General features: G+C 42.6%; 1 protein-coding gene across 1 annotated transcript in view; it reads left to right on the plus strand.

Moving 5' to 3' along the window:
• The window catches only part of LOC128692552 (glucose dehydrogenase [FAD, quinone]-like), a 152226-nt gene that overhangs the window by 119770 nt on the left and 11260 nt on the right, over nucleotides 1-21196 (plus strand). Inside the window, exons 9-11 of the mRNA XM_053781700.2 lie at nucleotides 1316-1472; nucleotides 1965-2122; nucleotides 4630-4807. Of these exons, the coding sequence (XP_053637675.2) occupies nucleotides 1316-1472; nucleotides 1965-2122; nucleotides 4630-4807 (493 nt within the window). The remainder of the gene's footprint in view (nucleotides 1-1315; nucleotides 1473-1964; nucleotides 2123-4629; nucleotides 4808-21196) is intronic.

The following is a 21196-nucleotide window of genomic DNA, read 5'->3' on the forward strand; positions in this document are numbered from 1 at the left end:
TAATGTTGGTGGTGGTGAAGGCTACACACTGATAATGTTGGTGGTGGTGAAGGCTACACACTGATAATGTTGGTGGTGGTGAAGGCTACACACTGATAATGTTGGTGGTGGTGAAGGCTACACACTGATAATGTTGGTGGTGGTGAAGGCTACACACTGATAATGTTGGTGATGGTGAAGGCTACACACTGATAATGTTGGTGGTGGTGAAGGCTACACACTGATAATGTTGGTGGTGGTGAAGGCTACACACTGATAATGTTGGTGGTGGTGAAGGCTACACACTGATAATGTTGGTGGTGGTGAAGGCTACACACTGATAATGTTGGTGATGGTGAAGGCTACACACTGATAATGTTGGTGGTGGTGAAGGCTACACACTGATAATGTTGGTGGTGGTGAGGGCTACACACTGATAATGTTGGTGGTGGTGAAGGCTACACACTGATAATGTTGGTGGTGGTGAAAAGGCTACACACTGATAATGTTGGTGGTGGTGAAGGCTACACACTGATAATGTTGGTGGTGGTGAAGGCTACACACTGATAATGTTGGTAGTGGTGAAGGCTACACACTGATAATGTTGGTGGTGGTGAAGGCTACACACTGATAATGTTGGTGGTGGTGAAGGCTACACACTGATAATGTTGGTGGTGGTGAAGGCTACACACTGATAAGAGAAGTGATGTAAAAGGGATTTATCTTTCATTATGCTTTTATAGTTTATCAGTCTGAATTTTGAGTGAAGTGTCCATGATTCAAAAACCTCGGAACGAAACTTTCCTCACCGAGAATCTTGTGTATTAGCATTAAAAGATATGTGTTCAATGTCGACACGAGGAGAGGGTTGGGTATGTTGCCTTTGTTTCCTAGCATTAACAATAAATAGGTACATGGGTAGTAGGTGACTGTTGACAGTTACATGCTGGGGAAAGGGTCTCAATGCAAATATCGTACAGCGATTGGTTTTCTTGGGTTCTCCGGAGTTATTAACCCTCCAAGTAATTATGCAAAGTAAATCTTCGAAGCTACTACTACCACATTATAATTAAACCGCTCCATAAATGAATTTCTCCACAGTTTGTAAAATAACTCATTTTTTTTTTTGCGAAATGAAAAAAATTAAACCCCAAAATAATCTCAAGTCGAAGGGTCGTTTGCAATCCTTTGTCTCTAACACCATATTGATCTTTGAAGTACACCTTGCTATTTGCAGTTTTCAGTTTGCGATGAGTAATTTCCAACTGGAAAGAGATTACATCATTCTCAAAGCAATATTTGCCTCATAAATGCATACGTTGTTTCTTCATGACAGATACCAGTGGTGGTTGACCTGCCTGGAGTGGGCAGCAACCTGCAGGATCATCCCTCCATCTTTGGCCTCACCTGGACAGTTAAGCCAGGATCTGGTGTCAGTCTCTTCAATCTAGTCAATCCTGTGCACATCAGAAACTACCTCAACAACAGACAAGGTTCATTACTATTCTTTATAGTTGTGCTATTTTATAAGAGCTTGTGAACTTGGCCCATGAAGCAATGATAGTTTGGACAGTGTAAATTAATTTTTGGAATAACTCAACGAAAAAATAACATCACGAAATTTATGTATTTCATTAACGTTAAGTGATTCTAACCAAATTTAAGCTGACCTAAGATAGACTGAGTATAATTAGGCTAAATAATATTACATGAATTTTAGCAAGGCTAGTGGAGTTTGCTAACTCTATTTTGGCACAAAAAAAGTTTGAAGGGTAAGGTCCCTCAAGGAAACCTATTTATTTGTGCATATTTTTTTGTCCACTTACATTTAGTGGAAACTGTCTTAGCCTCTAGATAACCTGACCCATAAAAAGTAAATTTGATCAAATATTTGACCATCATTATGAGAGTTACTAGCAAACAACTGAGTCATAAGTCATGTCAGGTGCAGCTGCTGTAACTGATGGCGCGTGTTTACTCACCAGGTCCTTTAACAAGTCCAATGGGTGTAGAGGGCAATGCCTGGAGCCTGGCTGAGGTGGGTGACCCCTTTTGGCCTGACCTTCAGTACCTCTTCATGTCCGGCACTCCGGCTCTTGATGATGGTCTCTTCATCACTGACATCATCGGCTTCAGGAGAGATGTAAGTTTATCACTGAGTGATGTTTTGTCCCTTGGTAGCCTTGCTCATCTGTTTTGTGAGCTGGAAGCACTTTCTGTGAGCTTTCTCAATCAACTGGATTGACAAAGCTCACAGTGAGGGGACAATATTTCTTTAACAAAAATAGCTTATGCTGCGTGTCATAATTACAAGCAGCTACGGTAAATGCTAACATTGGCTAGTCTTACTTCCTAAGTTGTTTGTTCTTCCTCCTTTGTATAATAATAATAATACTAAACCCATAGGTGTCATACAGTACCTGAAGAATGAGAGGTAATCAAGTCTGATCCAAGAAAAGAAAGATAGCTCAAGTTCCCTTGAATTAAGATCACTTCAGTAGCTTCAAGTCTCCCTCACACTTCTTGAATTGTTCTTGATATTTCTCCTTCCTCCTCTCCCAGTACACCATCTTGCCATCCCCTCAAGGAAAGCAGTTTGATACCAGTAAAAGGCTCTTGATCCAAGGAATGGGCCTATCCCTTCTATGGACTGAATCTGCAGTGCTCGTCATTAAAATGTGCTGGGTGGAAGGTACCCAACATTGTTGACAATAATACCCCATCTTGGCAGGTGTCTTGGCGAGACAAAATTTAATGCTCACCTTGGAAATGCGCTGTGTAGTCTTGAGTGCTGAAGTTGTCGGATGTATTTGGTTACTGTCAAATTAATATGGGAAGAAGTCACTGACTCAACAGACAAATGCACAGAACATTGGATCACATAAGGAAGCCTTCTAACGAAACAAATGATAGAAGCCATGGATGTGTATCAGCATTCAGTGAGGGTCCTGTTGCGTCAGTCCTTTGAAAAGTGTTGATGACATGTTCACACCAAAATTAGTGGCCAAATTAGTGGCCTGGTGACTAAACTCTTGCTTCTCACGGCGAGGGTCTGGGTTCGATTCCCGGCGAGAGTACAAACATTAGGCGTGTTTCCTTACACAGGTTGTCTATGATCCCCATCAGTAAAATGGGTACCTGGGTGTTAGTCGACTGGTGTGGGTGGCATCCTGGGACAAAACTGACCTAATTTTCCCGAAATGCTCTGCATAACTAGCGGCTTTCTGTATAGTGGTATGTGATTGATGTCAGCTAGGCTTACAGATGAATGGTTCAGAGAACCGACATGTTGATAAATTAGACACATGTGCAACTCTTGGATATCTTTATTGAGGAAACGTTTCGCCACACAGTGGCTTCATCAGTCCATACATAGGAGAAACTAGAAGAACAGGAGGAGAATGAGGTAATCAGTCCCTCAACCTTGAGTAGATGTGGACAGTCCATCAATCTTAAATAGAACACAGCATATGTACGTAGAAGTAGCTTATATACCGTAGGCAGGAGAGGTTCAGCAGTCGTAGGTGGTATCACATTTGTCCAATGTGGAAGTAGGTCTTGCCCAAGGGTTAGACAAGCGAAGAATTCCCAAGTATTAAGACCCCAAGAAGTTGCAGTGTCTGACAGGATTGCAAATGTGCCTAATTTATCAACGTGTCGGTTCTCTGAACCATTCATCTGCAATCCTGTCAGACACTGCAACTTCTTGGGGTCTTAATACTTGGGAATTCTTCGCTTGCCTAACCCTTGGGCACGACCTACTTCCACACTGGACAAATGTGACACCACCTACGACTGCTGCACCTCTCCTGCCTACGCTTTATAAGCTGCTTCTCCGCATATATGCCGTATTCTGTTCAACATTGATGGACTGACCACATCGACACAAGGTTGAGGGACGGATTACCTCATTCTCCTCCTGTTCTACAAGTTTCTCTTATGTATAGACTGATGAAGCCACTGTGTGGTGAAACGTTTCCTCAATAAAGATACCCAAGATTTGCACATGTGTCTAATTTGTCAGCTAGGCCTGTATACCTTGTACATGTTCTTGTAGAAATATATTATTAAAGCCCATCCAGGGAAACCCACAAAAAAGTCCCCAGTAACGTAAACTGTAATAATGTAGTGTACCTAGAATTCCTCTGTGATCCTTCACTCAGTGTGGTGTAAAAATTTCATGAAAGACAGTGCTCCTTTCTACACTGCGAAATCTGTTGCTCGGTGGCGCCGTGACTGTGAGGCAGCTTTCTTCGATATCTGGCCAAGAAATTCTGCAGACTTGAACCCCATTCAGAACCTCCGGGTTGCGAAAGATTTACTAGGGAAGGATATCAGGCCACTCTATAGAGTGAACGCCACCTGCAAGTCATGGGAGAATTTACCCCATGAAGCTGAAGAATGCGCGTTAATAACTTCAAAGATAGTTGGAGGATGTCTTAAACTTCAAGGAACAACCTATTTTGTGGTCGTGGTTTAAGAGAGGACCTACAGACTTTAATGTATTTTGTGGTCGTGGTTTAAGAGAAGGCCTACATATTTTAATGGCGAACACCGTAATTGTCTGCTGTTTTCCCAGCGCTGTATGACCCTATTGGTTTAATACATCCCCCTAAATAATAATTATCCCATCTGCTCAAACTCCCATAGTTCTTCCATAGATATTTTGGCCCAATTAAAGGTCAGCAGGGGTTCAACATTGGGCCCATGCTGACTCGACCAAAGAGCCGGGGAACAGTACGGCTGAGGTCAAGAAACCCTCGTGACCCTCCACTCATTGACCCTAACTTCTTGAGCCATCCTGATGATGTCACCACCTTCATACGGGGTAAGTCGCTGACATTCGTTTATCGTAATTTCTAATTCTGTTCTAAATTATTTTTTAGTGTAATCAGAGAAGTGGTAAACTTATGAAGGTTATACTTTACGTTAGAGAGTCCTCATATAGCAGTATTATTATTATTGCTCCAGTAAGGTTATATTTAACGTGAATCACTTTTCTTTATGAATTGTCGGTCCTACATTATAGTACAGGCATCTTAATCTAACACAAATAATAATAATAATAATAATAATAATAATAATAATAATAATAATAATAATAATAATAATAATGATAATGGGATAATGCAATGAAAGTTGGTGTAATAGAACAACAGAAAGTCAAAGAGAAGGTCTACAACAAAGAGAGAGTCTACAACAAAGAAAGAATCTACAACATCAGCGTTGAGGCTGTAGGTAAGCTCAGGTCACATAAGTGCAATAATAATAAATAGTAGTAATATGATAATATCAATTTAAGCGTTAAACTTGTATGGGCCATTCAGTACTTAAGGTGAATTATGGGTTTCTGTTTACGGTCACAAAAAACACTAAACCTGTAATGATACAAGATGATAAAGATGATACAAGAGGAAGGCCAAACTGCATCATTAATACGCAGAGTGGTATAACTGCGTATCAACAAGCCATGTAGGGCCAGGCAGGGTACCAGTACTCTTAGTCATGGAAGTCCAGGATAGGTACCAGAACTCATAGTCACAGAAATCGAGGTGGGTACCAGAACTCTTGGTCATTGAAATACAGGCTCGTTTCCCTTACCCTTAGTCATGGAAGTCCAGGGTGGGTACTAATACTTTTAGACATGGAAGTCCATACTGGGTACCAGAAATCCTAGTCATAGAGGGGCCAGGCTGGATATCAGTGCTCTTAGTAATGGAAGGCAAGGCTGGGTACCAGAACTCTTAATCATGGAAGTCCAGGCTAGGTACTAGTATTCTTAGTCATGGAAGTCCAGCGTGCGTACCATTATTCTTAGTCATGGAAGTCTAGGAAATATAAACTCATATGCAACGTTTCCCCCACACAGTGGGCTTTTTCAAGTCACAAACAGATCTACCTGGGGTGGAGGTATGCGAGTATTTATAGTCAGGTTCATAATTCTGAGGTCAGGTGGAGAATGCTGCATCTGAAGATGTACCGAGTGGGGTTATAGAGTCTAAAATCTTGGGTAGACTGGAAGGGAGATTGGATAAGTTTGTGAGCAGACCTTCTGCAGTGTTCTTCAATTCCTATCTTTATATCCGACAACTTCAACCAGAATAATTGCTTCTATAACATAGCTGAACCAATTGCCAAGAAACTTCTTCATCGCTATCCCACATAAGAACATAGGAATTGAAGAACACTGCAGAAGGTCTGCTCACAAACTTATCCAATCTCCCTTCCAGTCTACCCAAGATTTTAGACTCTATAACCCTACTCGGTACATCTTCAGATGCAGCATTCTCCACCTGACCTCAGCATTCTGAACCTGACTATAAATACTCCCATACCTCCACCCCAGGTAGATCTGTTTGTGACTTGAAAAAGCCCACTGTGTGGGCGAAACGTTGTCAATAAAGGATCACATTATACTGCATATGTGTTTATATTTCCATTGTGTCGGTATTTTATACCATTTATTTCCATGGAAGTCTAGGCTGGGTACCAGTACGTTTAGTCATAGAAGGCCAGGCTGGGTACCAGTACTCTTAGACATGGAAAGCCAGGCTGGGTACCAAAACTCTTAGTCATGGAAATCCAGGTTGGGTACTAGTACTCATAGTTATGGAAGTCCAGGCTGGGTACCAGTACTTTTAGTCATTAGAGTCAAGGCTCGATACTAGTACTCTTAGTAATGACAGTCCATGCTGGGTACCAGAAATCTTAGTTATGAAAGTCCAGGCTGGGTACCAGAAATCTTAGTCATTTAAGTCAAAGTTGGGTACTAGTACTCTTGGCCATGGAAGTCCAGGCTGGGTACCAGAACTCTTAGTTACTGTGGGCCAGATTGGGTACCAGTACTCTTAGATATGAAAGGTCAGGCTGGGTACTAGTACTCTCAGTCATAGAAGGGAGACTGGGTACTATTGCTGTTAGTAATGAAGGGCTAGGCTGGGAACCAGTGCTCTCTATCACTGAAGGTCAGGCTGAGTACCAGTACTCTTTGTCATGGAGGGCTAGCCTGGGTACTAGTAGTCTCAGTCATGCAAGGCCAGGCTGAGTACCAGTACTCTTAGTCACAAGAGTACTGGCTGGATACTAGTACTCTCAGTAATGAAAGTCCATGCTGGGTACCAGAACTCTTAGTCATAAAAGTCCAGGCTGGGTGCCAGAAATCTTAGTTATGGAGGGTCAGGCTGGGTACCAGTGCTCTTAGTAATGGAAAGCAAGGCTTGGTACCAGAACTTTTACTCATGGAAGTCCAGGCTAGGTACTAATATTCTTAGTCATGGAAGTCTAAGCTGGGTACTAGTACACTTAGTCTTGGAAGTACTGGCTAGGTACCAGAACTCTTAGTCATAGAAGGCCAGGTTGGGTACAACTACTCATAGTCATGGAAGCCCAGGTTGGGTACCAGTACTCTTAGTCATTAGAGTCCTGGCCGGATACTAGTACTCTTAGTAATGAAAGTCCAGGCTGGGTACTAGTACTCTTAGCCATGGAAGTTCAGGCTGGATACCAGAACTCTTAGTTATTGTGTGCCAGACTGGGTACCAGTACACTTAGTCATTGAGGGCCAGGCTCGATATCAGTACTCTTAGTCATGGAAATCCGGGATAGGTACCAGAACTCATAGTCAAGGAAATCAAGGAAGGGTAACAGAACTCTTGGTCATTGAAGTACTGGTTGGTTTCACTTACCCTTAGTCATGGAAGTCCAGGCTGGGTACTAGTACTTTTAGTCATGGAAGTCCATGCTGCGTACAAGAAATCCAAGTCATAGAGGGCCAGGCTGGGTACCATTGCTCTTAGTAATTGAAGGCAAGGCTAGATACTAGTATTCTTAGTCATGGAAGTTCCGCCAGCGTACCAGTATTCTTAGTCATGGAAGTCTAGGCTGGGTACCAGTGCTCTCAGTCACGGAAGGCCAGGCTGCGTAATAGTACGCTTAGTCATGGATAGCCAGGCTGTGTACCACAACTCATTATATGGAAGTCCAGGTTGTGTACTAGGACTCTTAGTCATGGAAGTCCTGGCTGGTTACCAGTACTCTTAGTCATGGAAGTCCAGGCTGGATAGCAGTACTCGTAGTCATTGTAGTCCATGTGGGGTACCAAAACTCTTAGTCATGGAAGTCCAGGGTAGGTGCTAGTATTCTTAATCATAGAAGGCCACGCTGGGTACTCTTAGTCAAACAGTACTCTTAGTCAAGTAAGGCCAGGCTGGGTACTAGTACTCTTAGTCATGGAAGTCCAGGCAGGGTACCAGTACCCTGAGTCATTGAAGTAAAGGCTGGGTACCAGAACTCTTAGTCATGGAAGTCCAGGCTGGGTACAAGTACTATTAGTTATTAGAGTCCAGGCTGGATAGTACTACTCTCAGTAATGGATGTCCATGCTGGACACCAGAACTCTTAGTCATGCAAGTCAAGGCTGGGTACCAGAACTCTTAGTCCTTGAATTCCACGCTGGGTACTAGTATTCTTATTCATAGAAGACAGGGCTAGATTCTAGAACTCTGTCATTTAAGTCCATGTTGGGTACTAGTAGTCTCAGTAATGGAAGTCTAGGCAGGATAGCAGAACTCTTAGTGTTAGAGGGTCAGGCTGGGTACCAGTTCTAATTGTCATGGAAGGTAAGGCTGGGTACCGGTACTCTGAGTCATGAAAGTCCAGGCTGGGTTCCAGAACTCTTACTCATTTAAGTCGAAGTTGGGTACTAGTACTCTTAGCCATGGAGGTCTAAGCTGGGTACAAGAACTCTTAATTATGGAGGGCCAGGCAAGGTACCAGAACTCTTAGTCATGTAAGTTCAGGCTGGGTACTAGTACTCTTAGTCATTAAGGGCTAGACTGGGAACCAGTGCTCTCAGTCATGTAAATTCAGACTGAGTACCAGTACTCTTAGTCATGGAGGGCTAGACTGGTACCAGTACTCTCAGTCATGGAAGGCCAAGCTGGGTATCAGTACTCTTATTCATGAAGGGCTAGACTGGATACCAGTATTCTAAATCATGAAAGGTCAGGCTTGGTAGCAGTGGTTTTAGTCATGGAAGGACAGACTGAGTACCAGTAATCTTTGTCATGGAATTCCAAGCTGGGTACTAGTACTGTTAGTCATTGAAGTGCAGCCTGGAAAGCAGAATTCATTGTCATGGAAGTACAGACTGGGAACAAGAACTATTATTCACGGAAAGCCAGGATGGGTACAAATACTTATAATCATGGAAGTACTTTTAGTACTTTTAGTCATGGAAGGAGAGTCTGGGAACCAGCAGACTTGGTCATGGAAGGCCAACCTGTGTACCAGAACACTTTGTCACGGAAAGACAGCCTGGGTACCAATACTCTTGGTTATGGAAGTCCATGCTGGGTACCAGTACTCTTATTCATGGAAGGCAAGGTTGGGTACCAGTACTCTTATTCAAGGAAGTCCTGGCTGGGTACCAGCACAGTTAGTAATGGAAGGCCAGGTTGGGTACCAGTACTCTTAGTCATGGAAGGCCAGGCTGGGTACCAGCACACTTAGTCACGGAAAGCTAGCCTGGGTACCAATACTCTTGGTCATGGAAGTCCATGTTGGGTACCAGTACTCTTATTCATTGAAGTCCAGGCTAGTTTCCTGTACTGTTAGCATGGAAGACCAGGCTGGGTACTAGTACTTTTGTTCATGGAAGTCCAGGCTGGGTACCAGAAATCCTTGTCATGGAGGGCCAGCCTGGGTCCTGGTATTCTTAGTCATGGAAGTAGAGGCTGGGCAAAAGAACTCTTAGTCATGGAAAGCCAGGCTGGTACTAGTGCTCTTAGTCATAGAAGGCCAGGCTGGGTACCAGTACTCTTAGTCATGGAAAGCCAGGCTGGGTACCAGAACTCTTAGTCATGGAGGGCCAGGCTGTGTACCTGTACTCTTAGTCATAGAAGGCCAGGCTGGGTACTAGTACACATAGTCATGGAGGGCCTGACTGGGAACAAGTACTCTCAGTCATGGTAGGTCAAGCTGAGTACCAGTTCTCTTAGTCGTGGAGGGCTAGGCTGGGTGCCAGTGCTCTTAGTCATGGAAAGCCAGGCTGGGTACCAAAACTCTTAGTCATTAGACTCAAGGCTAGAAACTAGTACTCTCAGTCATGGAGGTTTAGGCTGGGTCCCAGAGCTCTTAGTCATAGAAGTCCAGGCTCGGTACTAGTAATCTTAGTCATAGAGGTCCAGGCATGGTACCAGTACTCTTAATAATTAGAGCCCATGCTGAATACTAGTACTCTTAGTAACGGAAGGCCATGCTGGGTACAAAAACTCTTAGTCAGAGAAGCCCACGCTTGGTACTAGAATTCAAAGTCGTGGAAGTCCAGGCTGTGTTCCAGAACTGTTAGTCATTTAAATCCAAGTTAGGTACTAGTACTCGTAGTCATGGCAGACCAGGATGGGTACCAGAACTCTTAGTCATAGAGGACCAGGCTGGGTACCAGTACTCTTAGTCATGGAAGTCCTCTGTGGGTACCAGAACTCAGTCACGGAAATCGAGGATGGGCACCAGAACTCTTAGTCATCGATGTTCAGGCTGGGCACCAGAACTCGTAATCATGGAAGTTCATGCTGGGTACTAGAAATCCTAGTCATGGAGGGCCAGGCTGGGTACCAGAACTCTTAGACATGGAAGATCAGCCTGGATGCCAATACCATTGGACATGGAAGCCCATGCAGGGTAACAGACCTCTTAGTCATGGAAGTCTAGGCTTGGTGCTAGAACTCTTAGTAATGGAAAGTCCAGGCTCGATACCAGAACTCTTGGTCACGCAAGTCCAGACTGGTTTCCAACATTTTTAATCACTGAAGTCCAGGCTGTGTGCCAGAACTCGTAGTCATAGAAGGCCTCGTTGGGTACCAGTAATCTTAATCATAATAGTGCAGGCTGGGTACGAGTACTCTTAGTCATGGAAAACCAGGCTGTGTACCAGAACACTTTGCCATGGAAGTCCAGGCTGGGTACTAGTACTTTTAGTCTTAGAAGTCCAGGCTGGATAACAGTACTCTTTGTCATAGAAGTCCCGGCTGTGTACTAGTACTCTTAGTCATGGTGCAGGCTGGGTACGAGTACTCATAGTCATGGAAAATCAGGCTGGGTACCAGAACACTTAGTCATGGAAGTCCAGGCTGGGTACTACTACTTTTAGTCATGGAAATACAGGCTGGGTACCCGAACTCTTAGTCATGAAGGGTCAGGCTCGGTACCAGCGCTCCTAGTCACGAAAGGCCAGGCTGGGTACCGGTGCAATTAGTCATGGAAGTCCAGGCTGGATAACGGTACTCTTAGTCATGGAAGTCCATGCGGGGTACCAGAATTCTTAGTCATGGAAGTCCATGGTAGGTACTAGTATTCTTAGTCAAGGAAGTCCAGGCTGGGCACCAGTACTCGTGGTCATGGAAGTCCAGGATTGGTAAAAGTGCTCTTAGTCATGGAAGTCCAAGCTGGATACTGGTGCACTTAGTAATGAAAGTCCAGGCTGGCTACCAGAACTCTTAGTCTTGGAAGTCCAGGATGGGCACTAGCACTCTTAGTCATGGAAGTCCAAGCTGGGCACCAGTACTCTTAGTCATAGAAGTCCACGCTTCGTACTAGTACTCTCAGTCATGGAATTCCAGGCTGGGTTCCAGAACTCTTAGTCATTTAATTCCTGGTTAAGTACTAGTACTCTTAGTCATTGAAGTCCAGGCTGGGTAACAGAACTCGTATTCATGGAGGTCCTATCTGGGACCTAGAAGGTCAGGCTGGGTACCAATACTCATAATCGTGGAAGGTCAGCCTGGATACCAGTAGTCTTTGTCATGGAACTCCAGGCTGGGTACCAGACCTCTTAATCATGGAAGTCCAAGCTGGGTACTAGAACTCTTAGTAATGGATGGTCCAATTTGGATACCAGAACTCTTGGTCGTGGAAGCCCAGGCTGGTTTCCAAAACTCATAATCATCGAAGTCCTTCTTGGGTACTAGTGCTCTTAGTCATAGAAGTCCAGGCTGTGTACCAGAACACGTAGTCATGGAGGGTCAGGCTGGTTACCAGTGCTCGCAATCACGGAAGGCCAGGCTATGTACTAGAACTGTTAGTCAAAGATGGCCTCACTTGGAACCACTACTCCTAGTCATGGAAAGCCAGGCTGGGTACCAGAACTCATTGTCATGGAATTCCAGGTTGTGTACTAGTACTCTTAGTCATGAAAGTTCATGCTGGGTATCAAAACTCTTTCTCATGTAAGTCCAGGGCAGGTACTAGTATTCTTAGTCATGGAAGTACTGGCGGGGCACCAGTACTCTTAGAGAAGGAAGGCCAGGCTGGGTACTGGTACTCTTGGTCCTTGACGTACAGGCTGGGTACCAGAACTCTTAATCATGGAAGTACACGCTGGGTACCAGAACTCTTAGTCATAGAAGGCGAGGCTGGGTACCAGAACTCTTCGTCATGGAAGTCCAGGCTGGGTAATTGTGCTCTTATTCATGGAAGTCCAGGCTGGCTACCAGTACTCTTTGTGATGGAAGTACATGCTGGGCACCAGAACTCTTAGTAATTAGGCTCCAGGCTAGGAACTAGTACTCTTAGACAAGGAAGTCTAGGCTGGGTACTAGAACTCATAGTCATGGAAGTCCAGACTGGGTGCTAATACTCTTAGTCTTGGAAGTCCAGTCTTGGTACCAGTACTTTTAGTAACTAGAGTCCAGGCTGGATACTAGTACCCTTAGTAACGGAAGTCCGTGCTGGGTACCAGAACTCTTAGTCATGAAAGTCCGAACAGGATACTAGTACTCTTAGTAATCGAAGTCCATGCTCGGTAACAGAACTCTTAGTTATGAAAGTCCAGGCTGGGTACCAGAATTCTTAGTTATGGAAGTCCAGGCAGGGTACTTGTACTTTTAGTAATGGAAGTCTAGGCTGGGTACTAGAACTCATAGTCATTGAGGGCCACGCTGGTTACCAGTACTCTTAGCCATGGAAGGTCAGGCTGGGTGCCAGTGCTCTCAATCTTTGAAGGCCAGGCTGGGTACTAGTTCACATAGACATGGAAGGCTAGGCTGGGTACCAGTACCCTCAGTCACGGAAACCAAGCTGTGCATCAGTACTCTCAGTCATGGACGGCTAGACTGGGTACCAGTACTCTTAGTCATGGAAGGCTGAGTGGGAAAAGTTCAATAGATAGGAGTAGCGAGGGAGTATATAGTAACAATAGTTTCATTGCCGGCTACATATTAAGGCAGGGTAAGTCCAGCTCCCGCTATTCCCCCCCCCATTTTTCCCCCTCCCCGAAAGTGATAGTTTGATTGCCGGCTGCTTGTTAAGGTAGGGTCAGTCTAGCTCCCGCTATCCCTTCCCCTCCCTCTTCCCCCCCCCCCCCGAAAGGTGACGTGTGGGGCTCCGGTCAAACAGTAAATCACTCGACTCACAGCTCCCAACACTACTGTAAGTACACACCTGATCATATTTTAGTTGACTTATTGGTTGAAAGCTTCACTTTTGACCAATAATTAACTTATTCGTTTCAGTCTTGATAAGTTAAAATGTTTTAATAATCACCACATCTTTTAGGTATCAACGAGTAGAATTGAAGGAGACGGACTAACGTTCTGAGACGTCCCAAATTCTGATCCACTTACCTGTTTGTGTATGCAAGTAGCAGGATATAACCCCTCATCATTGCAGTGGAAAAAACCTGCTTTCCTGTCATCTGGACGGATTATTGATGGCTAAAAAAATCTTTGAAGAACGAGCCGGTGGGTTGTCATCAACACCTGCGACCCCCCCCCCCATCATCGGCAACGGCTACGATTTCAACAACACGCATTGTCACCAACACCAGGCACCCAAGTTTTATATTCATATGTTAGCGTTGAATTCAGATATCATTTATATTTTTCATTTTATATTCTTTAAGGTAGGATCAATATTTCATATATATGTGTTTCATATTTTATACTCTCTAAATAATAAAGTGTTTATGTTTGTCAGTTTTTGTTCTTTTTCTATTCATTAATTTTCCTGAGGAGGAGCCAGCCCTGGTAATACTGTCTGAAGTTGTTACAGGGCTGAGTAAGCCTTCACAAGTTTCGACCTTGCCAGGATCAACTCGATTGAATCAAGATTTAATTCCATCTCGAATCTACCATTGGAACTTCAATGCCGCATACCACAGCCATGAATATTCATTCTCTATGGTAGGACTACAGTACAGGTATTTAAAAGATTTGGTGATTGTTATAGTCTCAATTTATTGAAAGTCAAGTCAGGCAGGATATAATAGTTAATTCTGCCACCTTTTGTGAGCTTGAAACACTTTGGAGGATTAGACTCTAGGGACCCGTGATTTTCCAGTGACAATTTGTTTCATTGAGCTCTTTATTATATCAAGGGAACTGTCGTAGGACATTCTTGATTTGTTGGTGAGAAGATTGGATGGTCAAGTGACCCCATTCTACTTACTGTTTGCTCGGAGTCGGCATAAAACCCTTCCTTTTCATTAATACATATTGTTTAATTGAAGCAGGGATCGAGCCCTCTGGTTTATTTACAGTTTGAGCGGAGCAGGAATTGAACCCTCTGTTTTCTTTGATACCCGTTTCATTTTTCCCTGATAGTTTAAGTTATTCTTGCAAGTATGGAGGAATGCCAGTTTTGGATGAATGCTGGAATTAGGTTAGGAATAACAGAGAAAAATTTGGAATCTTTCATTAGTGCTAAAATCCAGGAAAGAATTGAAAAGGAGAGATTGAGAATCGAAAGAGAAGAGAAAAAGGAGAGATTGAGAATCGAAAGACAAGAGGGAAAAGAGAGATTGAGAATCGAAAGAGAAGACAAAAAAGAGCGTGAGAGACTTGATCATGAGGAGAGAGCTAAAGTACGTGAGGAACAAGTTAAATTAAGGGAACTTGAGGAAAGAGCAAAGGATAGAGAATATGAGTTAAGGGAGAGAGAAAAGGATCGCGAGCTCGAACAAGCTCGCCTTGAATTAGAGAATCAGAAGTTAACTTTCTCACAACAGCAATTAGATGAAGGAGTAATGGAACAACGTGCAGCTAGTGCACATATTCCAACACCTAATTTACCTCCCTTCACAGAGGGGGAAGACATAACTTTATACATTATCAGGTTTGAAAATACCGCTACCCTCTGTGAATGGCCTGCTGACACCTGGGCTACCAGGTTAGGAATGTTATTTTCTGGTACCGCTTTGGATATCTATGCAACTTTGTCGCAGGATATCATATGTAATTATAACCTACTAAAGAAGGCAATACTTAAAACATATCAAAAAACCACTAATTCTTACAGGAAAGATTTCAGGTATGCCACCGTACAGCCTGACCAGAACTTTCAACAGTTACAGGTAACACTCTTTTGTTTGTTCGACTTTTGGATAGAGAGTTCAGGAATTGATCACAGTTATGAATCTCTTCGAGATTTCATGGTTGCTGACCAGTTCCTGACAGCTCTTCCTCACCAGATACGAACATTCATCAGAGAACGTAACCTGATTAAAGCTGAGGAAGTTGCTGAGGCTGCTGACCTGTATGCTGAGGCTCACAATTCCTATAAAGACCTAAAGGGATCGAACCCTAAGGGCAAGGGTTCATCAGACCTTAAGAAATCAAAGCCTCTAGTGGAAAGTAAAATGACTTCTTTTATTCCTGTTTGTCATTCGTGTGGTGTTAAGGGACATAAACGTCCAGATTGTCCTTCTAAGAAGGTCCAAAAAGTTGGAAGTTGCTTTAAAGACTGTAATAATCAAGCACCCTTCTGTTCAGGAACAGTTAATGGACTTAATGTATCTACCATTTTACGAGACACTGGATGCACATGTATAGTCATTTCTGATAAGCTGTTCCCTAACCTTAAAGAAACTCATTCCTCTGCTATACTTTCAGACTACTTGGGCCGTACGGACACTTTTCCTACCATCCGTTGTTACATTAGGTCTAAATGGTTCACAGGTTGGTCTGAAGCCGTACTAGCTCCCATCACTTCTTGCTCCGTACTAATAGGTAATGTAAAAGGTGCCATTCTTCCTTCTGAGGTTGACCTTTCATCACCAAAGATGGACATAGGTGTTTCAGATCCTCTTCCTGTAGAGTCAGAGAAACCCCTTTAAAGTTCAGATGAGACAATGTCTCGTGAGATTCGTGTGGGATTAAAAACCAGTGATGCTTCTCTCGAAAGCGAGGTAGTAGGATCACCGGTTCACTTGTTAGATGAAAGTGAAGATATCACCTCCGATACTATAAATGTCTTGACTAGGGCTCAGACCAAAGCCCAGGCTTCTCCTACTGTCCATCCTTTGATTTTCCCCTGGCTTTAAGCCTTTAGATATATCGAAGGACTCCTTTGTCAATTTACAACGTAATTGCCTTTCTCTTCAGAATTGCCATAATGCAGCTAGACAATATCAAGTTATCCAAAGGAAAAACTATTCATATAAATTTGAATATATAAAAGGTATATTATATAAGTCAGTATTCAAATTAAATTCAGATGAGATAGACTATTCCATCTTAGTTGTTCCAAGTCAATGCAGAGAGACTGTTCTTAAAATGGCTCATGACTTGCCAGTGGCCGGACATTTCTCGCATCGTAAAACCTTAAATAAAATTAGGGAAACCTATTTTTGGCCCAAAATGTCCTCAGATATCCCTATTGCAGATCGTGTAAAGTTTGCCAACTGTCATCCTCCCGAGGTACCAGGCGAGTACCTATGGTCAAAATGCCAGTCTTTACGGTACCTTTTGAAAGAGTAGCTATTGACATCGTTGGACCTTTATCTCCACTTTCATCTGGGGGACATAGATATATATTAACATTAGTTGATTATGCTTCGAGTTTCCCTGAAGCTGTACCCTTAAAGACCATAACTACTACAGAGGTGGCTGAAGCCCTTTTGTCCATCTTCTCCAGAGTGGGCATCCCTAGAGAAATTTTGTCTGACCGTGGGACACAATTCACATCTGACTTAATGCAACATCTATACCAACTTCTGGGAGTGAAGCCTCTCTTCACCACATCCTATTATCCCAGCTGTAATGGGAGGATTGAGAGCCAGCATTCGATTCTCAAGTCCATTTTAAGGAAACTTTGCTCCCTTAAACCTAAGGAGTGGCATCGTTACCTACCCTGTGTTTTGTTTGCCATGAGGGAAGTTCCCAGTGACTCTTTGGGTTTTCACCTTTTGAACTTCTCTATGGTAGACAGGTCAGAGGCCCATTGTCCATCCTTCATGACTTATGGACTAATGAAGAGGTAAATGCTGAAGTTCAGTCTTCTTATCAGTTTCTCCTTGACCTTAGATCCAAACTTGAGGAGACCTCTGACATAATTTCGAAAAACTTGTCATTGGACCAGTACAAAACATATTTTGATTCCAAAAGTCAGAGGAGAAGTTTTAAAGTAGGGGATGAAGTTCTGGTACTTTTGCCGATCAAGTCAAATAAATTATTAGTAGCATGGAAGGTCCATATGAAGTATTAAAAATTTGTGGGAAAGTTGACTACCTCATAGAAGTCAAGGGGAAACCTAAGCTTTATCGTTTATTAACATCCTTAAGAAATATTACCGAAGAAATTCGGTTAACTGCCTTAATAACTTTGACTTAGTTTTTCCACACGAACTTGATAAGACAACTGAAGAATGTAAGGTGTGTGTAATTGACACCTCTAACTTAGACTATGATGAAGAACTACATGACTTGGTGACTCTTGACCACTCGGATGCAACCAACATTAATATTAATGAATCTTTGGATGACCATAAGAGACATGAACTACTTCAATGTGTGAGTAACTTTTCAGACGTCTTTACTGATATTTCAGGTGTTAGCTCCACGGTAGTCCATAAGATTGACTTAGTGACAGACAATCCTATCAAACGAAAATTATACCCAGTTCCAGTTCACCTTAGGGATGCATTTGACCGAGAGGTAGACAAATTATTAAAACTAAACATCATTGAACCTTCAGTATCTGCATATTGCTCACCAGTAGTCATGGTTAAGAAGGAGGATAATTCATATAGACTTGCTATTGACTTCAGAGGCCCTAATGCTATAACTCGGTGGGGTGCTGAGCCTATGCCCTTAATAGATAGCGATCTACAAAAATTTTATAACGCTTCCTTCTTTTCAGAGATTGATATTGCGCAGGCATATCATCAAGTAATGTTAGATCCTTCTTCTAAGCAGTACACCGCTTTTCCTACCCACCAAGGACTGATGCAGTATAGAACTATGCCCTTCGGTTTGGTAACTGCCTGTGCTACCTACGCGAGACTAATGAGAAAGGTCTTGGGTAATATGCCAAATGTTTCAGTTTATTTTGATAACATTTACGTAATGACATCCACGTGGGGCGAACATATCCAAACATTAACGTCAGTTTTGCGTAGGTATTGGGTATAACAAGATTAGATATCTTGGACTGATACTTTTTAATAACTCTCTGCAGCCTCTCCCCAGTAAGATCAAAGCTTTATTAGAATTTAAATTCCCCAAAACCAAGAAGCTCATGCGTAGCTTTCTTGGTTCTGTAAATTTTTATGCACAGTTTATCCTGAACCTTACTGATCTTACAGGCATCTTAACCGACTTCCTTAAAAAGTCTGTGAAGGAACCTCTTGAACTTTCCGACGTAGCTCGGGAAAAGTTTAATGAGATTAAAAATATGTTCTCGAAAGACCCTATACTTAAGATTCAAGATGTTAATAAAACATTTTGTTTGAGAACTGATGCCTCCAATACTGGCTTAGGTGCGGTGCTACTACAATACCATGTATGCTTCCTAAGCCGGAAACTCCTTCCTGCAGAAACGAGATACTCCACCATAGAAAAGGAATGTTTGGCCCTTGTGTGGGGTATCTCCAAACTTAAATTTTATTTGCTGGGAAAAGAATTCATTTTAGAAACTTTTAAGGGAACCAACAGTCGCCTCTTGAGGTGGACATTGGCACTCCAGGCTTTTAAGTTCCATATTGTGTATATCAATTGTTCATCCAATTATTTCTCTGACTGGTTAAGTCGTGACAGTCAGTAGAAGATTTGTTGCCTTACGCGACTTCCAAGTGTTAGAACTTTTTCCTCGCCTATTCTTCTTATACTCCTTGACTGTAAGTCTTGGTATGGGGGAGTGTGAGGGAAAAGTTCAATAGATAGGAGTAGCGAGGGAGTATATAGTAACAATAGTTTCATTGCCGGCTACATATTAAGGCAGGGTAAGTCCAGCTCCCGCTATTCCCCCCCTTTTCCCCCTCCCCGAAAGTGATAGTTTGATTGCCGGCTGCTTGTTAAGGTAGGGTCAGTCTAGCTCCCGCTATCCCTTCCCCTCCCTCTTCCCCCCCCCCGAAAGGTGACGTGTGGGGCTCCGGTCAAACAGTAAATCACTCGACTCACAGCTCCCAACACTACTGTAAGTACATGCCTGATCATATTTTAGTGGACTTATTGGTTGACAGCTTCACTTTTGACCAATAATTAACTTAGTCCTTTCAGTCTTGATAGGTTAAAATGTTTTAATAATCACCACATCTTTTAGGTATTGTACTTATCATGGAGAGTGATTTCTTAAGCAGTGGGTAATCTGTCTCTCTTTACAGCTGGAAATGACAGAGAGGGTCACCTGCTAATCAACGAGTAGAATTGAAGGAGACGGATTAAGGTTCTGAGACGTCCCAAATTCTGATCCACTTACCTGTTTGTGCATGCAAGTAGCAGGATATAACCCCTCATCATTGCAGTGGAAAAAACCTGCTTTCCTGTCATCTGGACGGATTATTGATGGCTAAAAAACCTGTGAAGAACGAGCCGGTGGGTTGTCACCAACACCTGCGACCCCCCCATCATCGGCAACGGCTACGATTTCAACAACACGCATTGTCACCAACACCAGACACCCAAGTTTTATAGATATATATATATATATATATATATATATATATATATATATATATATATATATATATATGTATATATATATGTATATATATATAATATATATATATATATATATATATGTATATATATGTATAATATATATATATATATATGTATATATATGTATAATATATATATTTATATATATGTATATATATGTATAATATAAATATGTATATATATATATAATACATATATATATACATATATGTATATATATGTATAATATATATATATATATATATATATATATATATATAATTAGCGTTGAATTCAGATATCATTTATATTTTTCATTTTTCATTTTTCATTTTTCATTTTCTTTAAGGTAGGATCAATATTTCATATTTAAGTGTTAAATATTTTATATTTTCTAAATAATAAAGTGTTTATGTTTGTCCGTTTTTGTTCTTTTTCTATTCATTAATTTTCCTGAGGAGGAGCCAGCCTTGGTAATACTGTCTGAAGTTGTTACAGGGCTGAGTAAGCCTTCACAAAGGCCATTCTTGGTACCAGTACTCTTAGTCATGGAAGGTCAGAATGGGTACCTGTACTCTTGGTGTTGGAAGTTCAGGTTTGGTACCAGTACTCTTGGTCATGGAAGGCCTGCCATGGTACCAGTACTCTTGGTGATGGAAGTTCAGGCTGGATACCATTACTCTTAGTCAATAAAGGCCAGCCTGAATTCCAGTACTCATGGTTATAGAAGTACAGACTGGGTACCAGTACTATTACTCATGGAAAGCCAGGATGGGTACCTGTACTTTTAGTCATGGAAGTCCACGCTGAGTACCAGTACTCTTAGTGATGGAAGGCCAGCCTTGGAACAAGGAGACTTAGTCACGGAAGGCGAACTTAGTCATGGAAAGCCAGCCTGGGTACCAATACTCTTGGTCATGGAAGTCCTTACTGGGTACCAGTACTCATTTTCATGGAAGGCAAGTCTGGGTACCAGTACTCTTAGTTATGGAAGTACAGGCTGGGTATCAGAACTCATAATCATCGTAGTCCAGGCTGGGTACCAGAGCTCTTGGTTATTGAAGTCCTGGCTGGTTTCCCGTACTCTTAGTCATGGAAGTCCAAACTGGGTACTAGTACTTTAACTCATGGAAGTCCAGGCTGCGTACCAGAAATCCTAGTCATGAAAGGCCAGGCTAGGAACCAGTACTCTTAGTCATGGAGGGCTAGGCTGGGTACCAGTATTCTCAGTCATGGAAGGCCAGGCTGGGTATCAGTACTGTCAGTCATGGAGGGCTAGACTGGGTACCAGAACTCTGCCATGTAAGG

This window comes from Cherax quadricarinatus, chromosome 30 (assembly GCF_038502225.1).
Source record: "Cherax quadricarinatus isolate ZL_2023a chromosome 30, ASM3850222v1, whole genome shotgun sequence".
NCBI lineage: Eukaryota > Metazoa > Arthropoda > Malacostraca > Decapoda > Parastacidae > Cherax > Cherax quadricarinatus.